Source organism: Babylonia areolata, chromosome 33 (genome assembly GCF_041734735.1).
Source record: "Babylonia areolata isolate BAREFJ2019XMU chromosome 33, ASM4173473v1, whole genome shotgun sequence".
Lineage (NCBI taxonomy): Eukaryota > Metazoa > Mollusca > Gastropoda > Neogastropoda > Buccinidae > Babylonia > Babylonia areolata.
The window spans coordinates 6994606-7003142 of NC_134908.1; the positions used below are offsets into that span (position 1 = coordinate 6994606).

Genomic DNA, 8537 nt, shown 5'->3' on the forward strand with positions numbered 1-8537 from the left:
TCAGTATTCAGGAATAATTTGTGCATTGGCCTTATCCATCACTGTGTGATATCAACGAAACACTGATCTTCCCAACTTGTGATCCAAATTTTGTCTGTAGGACTTTTTGTGATTCTCAAACTTAAAATTAACCCCTTCAGTGCCAGATTTTTTTTTTTTTTAACACAGTAGAAAGTGATGCTCGCCAGACAACGAAAACTGAAGTGGTTTGGTCATGTCACACGCTCCTCTGGTCTTGCTAAAACAATCTTACAAGGCACAGTGAGGGGAGGAAGAAGAAGAGGCAGACAAAGGAAGAGATGGGAGGACAACATTCGAGAGTGGACAGGCATGGAGCTGAGAGACACCCTGAGAGCGGCCGAGAGACGCGAGGACTGGAGAAAGGTGGTTGACAAAGCTTCGAAGGCGCCCCAAAGGATTCGGAATCTGAGGGATCGGTGACGGTGACGGTGATGAGAAAGTGATGTTTGAAGTCATAAACAAATATCCCCCCCCAAAATCAGCCAAAAACTGAGAAAATGGTCCTGAGATATACACTCCTCCAGACGCGTCAATTTTCAGCTTTCCAGAGCTAGTTATTTCCCTTCTTTTGATGATGTCATCAGTGACATCATTGTATACAGCGGTAATGCACTCTCTCTCTCTCTCTCTCTCTCTCTCTCTCTCTCTATATATATATATATATATATATATATATATATGTGTGTGTGTGTGTGTGTGTGTGTGTGTGTGTGTGTGTGTGTGTGTGTGTGTGTGTGTGTGTGTGCAATACATATACATATACATATATATGGCTTTGAAGGAGGTCAGCTAACACTACGAATGTGTGTTCGAAGACGTTTCCGTTTTACAGAAACGAGTACCAACTTCTATTGTATGTTATAGTTGTTACAGTTGTTTGATGTTAGCGTTTCCTTCTAATATTGTGCCTATGTCTCCCGTTTTAATGCTTTATTTTCTCCAATGCTCTGTATCTTTCCCCACCACACACACACACACACACACACACACACACTTGCACACGCACACACCATTTTTCACCCTCTGCCCAATACCGTTCCCTCCACCACGCCCCGCCCTCCACCCCCCTGCACGCGCCCCCGCACCCCTCCCCCCCCCCCCCCTCCTCCCCCCCCTTTTTTTTTTCTTTTTCTTTTGTCTAATATCACTTAAAGTGAAAGACGTTAAACTGAAGACTACTACTACTACTACTTCTATTGTTTAGAGAGAAACAAAGGCAGGTTTTGTTGTTGTTGTTGTCATTTGTTTGTTTGTTTGTTTTTTGTGTGTTTATTTGTGGGGGGTTTTATTTTTAAGTTTATTTTATTTCATAGATGAGCATGCGTTTTTACATATTCTGACAATGAATTCTGAATGTCTTCTATGATCGCAGAGACTTGTGGCCATGAACCTTCAGTCAGCACTGAAGTGTGGAGTGGGAAAGTGTGTCCGATCTTCCGATCAAAACTTTGACGAAAGAATTGTCCGGGTGAAGATTATCATGTATAGTATATTATGCCCGAAAATACGTTTGGCAGTTTTGCCGGGGGAAAAAATCATGATGAATACATGGACATTTTTTCAAGTTTAGAAGAAAAAAAATCGGCAAAATCAATTTTTAGCGTGAAAAACCTATAATTATTATGATCAGGAAAAAAACAAACAAACAAAAAAAAAACCCAATGATATCCCAATCAGTGTGTCCTTGGATTGGCTCCATTTCCAGTGCTCATAACTTCCGGTTCGACGATTGCTCGTTTCTGATGGTGTAAACAACACACACACACACACACACACACACACACACACATTTATGTATATGTATATGTTTATACCATTACCGTCATCTTTTTTGGTTTTGTTGTCGTTGTTGTTGTCGTAGGAGAGCAGAAGTTTCACGCGAACTATGAATTAGGCTTTGCTCCATGCTTTTTTTTTCATATTTCTATTTATTCATTTACTCATTTAACTGCTTGTTTATTTGTTCAATTATCTGTTTATTTATTTATTTATTTATCTATTTATTTATGTGTTTGTTTATTTGTTCATCCATTCGTTTGTTTATTCATTCATATAGTTAGCCATGTGTTTATTGGTTTCTTTCTTTAATCATTTATTCATTCGTTTGTTTATTCATTCATTTATTTATTTATGTATCTGTGTGTTTGTTTATTCGTTCATTCATTCATTCGTTTGCTTCTTCATTCATTTATTCATTTATGTATTCATGGGTTTGGTTCTTTATTCATTCATTTATTCGTTCATTTATTCATTCATTTATGTATTTATGTGTTTGTTTCTTTATTCATTCGTTTGTTTATTCATTCATTTATTTATGTGTTTGTTTCTTTATTCATTCATTCAATCGTTTCTTTCTTCATTCATTCATTTACTTATTCATTGGTTTGTTTCTTTCTTTTTGTTTTTCTTTTAAAGATTTGAACTCTGAATCACCAGGGAGCTACAATGATCAAAAGTAAGACAAAAAAAGGAAATAAAGAAAGAAAGAAAGAAAAGTAGGCAAGGTCTGAAAATGATTGAGGGGGGGGGGACCCTCTCATTACCAACTCATTCACAAAACATCAATCAACGTCACTAAATGACGATGAGTATCGGGTTGGTCTGCCATGCTGAAAAAACGAATAAAAATGGCTAGCACAACCAAAAACACTGACCAGCTGGAAGAATTTTAGCAGCAACATCCACTTTAATTTTTCTTCCCCTGCGTTCTTTCCGTTCAGTTTCTGTTCCGAAGACCGGGACAAAATTATAAATTTGTTTCAATAATATTGTTATATACACTCCACATTTCTTTCCCGGTCAAGAGACGTAAAAAAAAAAAAAAAAAAAAAAAAAGAAGGCCACTCTAAGAGTGGAGTGGAAGAAATGTCGAGTATATATTATTATTACAATGTTGTTAACCGATTTACAACTTTTTCCGTCTTATAAAAACGGAAAAGTGCAGCGGAAGAAATGAAATGTGGATTTTGCCGATTTAGCGCCATGAAATTTGAGGTGTCAGGTAGGTGTGTGGATTTCTTTTCGAAGGAGGAGACTGGCATTGTGTGTGTTCCGTCTGTACTAGGATATGTCGACACGTGGGTATATATAAATATATATATATGTATATATATATATATATGTGTGTGTGTGTGTGTGTGTGTGTGTGTGTGTGTGATGGAGTCTCCCGTCGGTCCGACGGATGAGTAGGCAGGCAGGCTTATCTGTCGGTGTGTGTCCTCATATGGGAGAAGAGGCCGATTCTGGATGCGCAGTACTTCCCACAGGTGTTGCAAGGGAAAACGTCTCCAGAAGTTGAGCCCTGCTTCCTTCGCTCACGCTTCTCCTTAATGGCCAGCGTTCTCTTGTTTTCAAACGTCTTTATGCCACTAGAGCACAGCATCTTCCAGCGACAGCGGTCAAGGGCATCAGTTTCCCAGGAAGCTATGTCTATGTCACAGGCTTTGAGGTTTGTTTTCAAGGTGTCCTTGAAGCGCTTGCAGGGTCTTCCAAGTTCACGGTGGCCTTCCTTCAGCTGGCCATACAAAAGCATCTTCGGGATCTTGCTGCCTGTCATGCGGACAACGTGTCCTGTCCAGCGTAGATGGCACTGGATCAGCAGGCTTTCGATGCTGGGCAGGCCGCTCCTCTCCAGGACCTGGAGGTTGGAGACTGTCTTGGCACTTTATGCCGAGGGGTTCTTTCGTAGGCATCTCTGGTGAAACTGCTAACATTAAGGCTAACATTACTGTCACACTGCCGTATTCACTCAACTCAAGCTCACACGACAGACAGACTCTCACACAACGTTCGCATTCTGACTTCACTCTTACCCAGGGATAAACAACATAACGACGTAAAGACACTCCTTTCTGATTATTAATAATCAAAGAAAATAAATAGGAATGTTCACATTTTCCCTTCAGGGATAAATCATATGACAAGTCCAATCCAGGAAAACACAATCAATACTTCTGTTCTCTCTTACACTTTCCGTTATAGTTTGTTTGTTTTTTTTAAATCATAATGATAATTTTCATTGGTTTCTTTTCACGACTGTGTTGCCAATTGGTGCTTCCCGAACATCTTTCGGTGGGCGATATATCAGCCAAACACCTTCGTCCGAAAACAGGCCAGGTGCTTTGGATCCAGTACTTCAAAATCAGCTTCCCTGAACCACCACAGTTCAACAAGACTACGTCTCACATTCTCTCCAAGAAGGTAACAGTGTCTGTTCTGTGACTCGCAGACCCCAACGTCTATTTTTTTTTTTCTCCCAGGTCACTCCTGTGACCATTTCAGCTGTGCGCAGAGAGGGAAGCGGCAAGAATTTTGGTGCACTTCACAACACTACAACTCGTGAACACATATTCACCTCAGCGCCTAAAAACACGTGCATCACGAGCCTTTCTCCAAATCTCAAGTTCAAATTTATACAGTAACACAGCCACACCATACAGAAAATCTTACCTTTACAATAAGAACATTATGACAACCACACATGGTGTCATGACAATTCCGCACATCGCTACGTTGACTTTAATTTAATCGAACTTTACCTAATGTTCTGGAGGGGGGGTGGGGTGGGGGTGGGGGGGTTGGGTGGGGGGGTGAGAGAGGCTGGGGCAGGGGAAAAACGTCGCAAAATTAGGAAAAACGTCAGAAAATTAGGCAGTGGGAAAAACGTCACAAAACTGGGAAGTGAAAAAACCTGACAAAATTAGGAAGTGAAAAAACATCACAAAATTAGGAAGTGGAAAAAGTAACAAAACTTTGTAGGAAAAAAAAAGTCACAGAAGAAAAGTCACAGAATCAGTCAGGAAAAATAAGAGTCGGAAATTATACAGGAAAAAGGTCCGAATATTAGGTAGGAAAAAAAAGTCACAGAAGTTACGTCATAAAATAAGGTAGAAAAAAAAAGTCACAGAAGGTACGTCATAAAATTAGGTAAGAAAAAAAAGTCACAGAAGAAACGTCAAAAAATTAGGAAGGTGAGGAAAAAAAAAAAAAAAAGTCGCCGATTCAAAGTCACAGCGAAAGATTATTCAAGTTTTTAATGTAAAAAAAAAAGAAGTTTGACATTTCCTTTTTTTTTTCCCGCCGGGGTAAAAAAAAAAAAAAAAAAAAAAAGTAGCAGGGGGGGGGTAGATTGAGACTGTGACACCGGCACTGGATGACCCCAACTTGTCCTTATTTAAAGAACAGAACGACACACCCTGTGGTTTGCAGAAGCGAAAGGTAGCTTTTGGGGGGCGTGCAGTAGGTCGCTGATCATTTTGTTTCTTGTTATTTTGTTTTGACGGAGTTTTGCTGAGGCAGGTATTATTTATAGGAACGCGTTTGAATATATATTATTAACAGTTCAGTGCAGCGATGGCGATAACTGTTTCGATGATGCTATTGGTGGCTACTGCGATGGTGGGCTGCAATGTTGTTGCTGGTAAATATCATCATCATCATCATCATCGTCGTCATCATCGTCATCGTCGTCATCGTCATCATCATCATTATCATTATAATCATCGTCGTCATTATCATTATCATCATCATCGTCATCATCGTCATTATCATTATCATCATCATCGTCGTCATCGTCATCATCGTCGTCGTCGTTGTTGTTGTTGTTACTGCCATTTATTATTATTATTATTATTGTTGTAATTGTTATAATGATTATTGTTATTATTATTATTATCATTATCATCATCATCGTCATCATCGTCGTCGTCACTGTCATTGTCACCATTTGTCATTGGCAATTAATCCACATTTTCTTTCCCTTTACTACTCTGTGTGACTGACTGATAGAGTGAACGTCCATGCCGTGTTGTGAACACTGCTCTTTCTGTCTTGAGAGGGGGGAGGAATTGTGGATTGTGCCAGCTGTGTTTGTGTGTGTGTGTGTGTGTGTGTGTATGTGTGTGTGTCTGTCTGTCTGTCTCTGTCTCTGTCTGTCTGTCTGTCTGTCTCTCTCTCTCTCTCTCTCTCTCTCTCTCTCTCTCTCTCTCGGGAAGGAAAACTGGGTATATTTTGTAAAGAAGACATTAACTGTAAATGGATTTGGGATTGTGTGGATGTGTCAGGGAGTTGGATGTGTAGAAGGATTTGTTTCAGAATTCAAAGATAGGCTAATTGCTTCATATAAACAGAATTGGCACTGTAAAATGGAAAGCACTGAGAAATATAGATGGTTTTTTAGTTTTAAAAGTATATTTCAAACAGAAAAATATATCACAGTCGTGACAAACAAGTGGCACCGAACAAGTCTTGCCAGATTTAGAACGAGAACGATTGGTTTGAATGCTTATGAAAAGTGGTTTTAGACTGAGCCCTCGTTACTCTCCCCTTGTCCGATGTGCGGTCATTCAAGGGAGGATGAATTGCATTTTTTGTTTAGTTGTAAAGCTTATGACGATATTCGAGAAAAATGTGTTGTATTTAAAACAAATTCAGCAAAGAATGAAGATATTTTTGGAGTGCTTAATCTAAATCAGGAAACTTCACTACAGTCACTTGCAAAATATATTGCAGAAGCGAATAACATGCGACGAAAAAAAACTCAACAATAATAAAATAGTATCAGGTGTTGCTCATTGTGAAAAGTGAAATCTGTGTTGTCATTCTCATATGGAAAATATTTATGTTATACATTTATATATGTTTTTGTTTTTATTTCTCACTACATGCCATTACTTTGAATGGATGGTCGAACTGCACTTTGTTGCACAGATTGATTTCGTTTTGGCTTTGGTTTTCATCAATATTATTACTATTGATGCATGTTGTTATTTGTATTATGAACCCCCATGTCATTAGGGCTGTAAAGCTATTGACATTAAAGTGTTCAGTGTTCAGTGTTCTCTCTCTCTCTCTCTCTCTCTCTCTCTCTCTCTCTTTCTCTGTGTGTGTGTGTGTGTGTGTGTGTTGTGTGTCTGTCTGTCTCTGTCTCTCTCTCTCTCTCTGTCTCTCACCGATGATAATTTGGAGGATGCTGATGATGAAGAGACAACGATCATGCCGATGATGGTGGTGATGTTGATGATGATGGTGATGACAACGACGACGACGACAACGACGATGACGATAATGATAACGACGACGACAGCGAGGATGATAATGTTGATGATGCTTTTATGACGACACGACGATCATGTTGATGATGCTGGTGATGTTGGTGGTGATGATGATGATGACGGTGACGATGATGATGGTGACGATGACGATGACGACACCGACAATGATGATGATGATGATGATGACGACGACAATAATAATAATAATGATGTTGATGGCGATGACGACGACTACAAGGACGACCACGACGACAGTGATGATGTCTATGTTGATGATGATAATTGTATTGTATTGTATTTGTATTGTATTTCTCTTTTTATTACAACAGATTTCTCTGTTTGATATTCGGGCTGCTCTCCCCATGGAGAGCGCATCGCTATACTACAGCGCCACCCATTTTTTGGTATTTTTTTCCTGCGTGCCGTTTTATTTGCTTTTCCTATCGAAGTGGATTTTTCTTCAGAATTTTGCAAGGAACAACCCTTTTGTTGTCATGGGCTCTTTTACGTGCGCTAAGTGCATGCTGCACACGGGACCTCTGGTTTATCGTCTCATCCGAATGACTTAGCGCCCAGACCACCGCTCAAGGTCTAGTGGAGGGGGAGAAAATATCGGCGGCTGAGCCGTGACTCGAACCCGAGCGCTCAGATTCTGTCGCTTCCTAGGCGGACGCGTTACCTCTAGGCCATCACTCTACGTAATGATGACGACGATGACAACGATGACTATGCTAACGGGGAGAGACGGGGTTGGGGTGGGGGTTGGGGTGGCAGTGTGGGTGGGGTGTGTGATCAGGGGGAGGCGACAACAGCTCCGCTGGGAAGATGTGACCCAGGAACGGACAGCAGTGATGATGATGTTGTTGATGATGGTGGCAACAACTATGATGATGGCGATGACGACGATGATGATGACAAAGATGACGTTGCTAACGGGTGGTGGGGGTTGGGATGGGGGGTTGGGGTGGGGGGCGGGGGGTGTGATCAGGGGGAGGCGACAACAGCTCCGCTGGGAAGATGTGACCCAGGAACGGACAGCAGTGATGATGATGTTGTTGATGATGGTGGCAACAACTATGATGATGACGATGATGATGACGATACTAACGGGGGAGGGAGTAGTGGTGGTGGGGGCTGGGGAGGGGTGGGGGTGATCAGGGGTAGACAAGAGCGGCGAATGGGAGATGTGAACAGACAGCAGTGTTTATGATGTTGATGATGGTGGCAACAACAACAATTATGATGACGATGATGATGACGATGATGACGTTGCTAACGGGTGGTGGGGGTTGGGGTGGGGGGTGGGGGGTGTGATCAGGGGCAGGAGACAACAGCTGTGCTGGGAGATGTGGCCCAGGAACGGACAGCAGCAAGCCCTGTCAGTGCAACGCCCACTGCCTGACCTACAACGACTGCTGCCACGACTACCAGCAGATGTGTGGTGAGAGCTGAGAGGGAGTGTGG

General features: G+C 41.4%; 1 protein-coding gene across 1 annotated transcript in view; it reads left to right on the top strand.

Moving 5' to 3' along the window:
• Positions 1–5260: 5260 nt before the first annotated feature.
• Positions 5261–8537, top strand: part of LOC143277210 (uridylate-specific endoribonuclease D-like) — a 13327-nt gene continuing 10050 nt past the window's right edge. The window contains exons 1-2 of the mRNA XM_076581996.1: positions 5261–5440; positions 8392–8514. Of these exons, the coding sequence (XP_076438111.1) occupies positions 5374–5440; positions 8392–8514 (190 nt within the window). The 5' untranslated portion in view covers positions 5261–5373. The remainder of the gene's footprint in view (positions 5441–8391; positions 8515–8537) is intronic.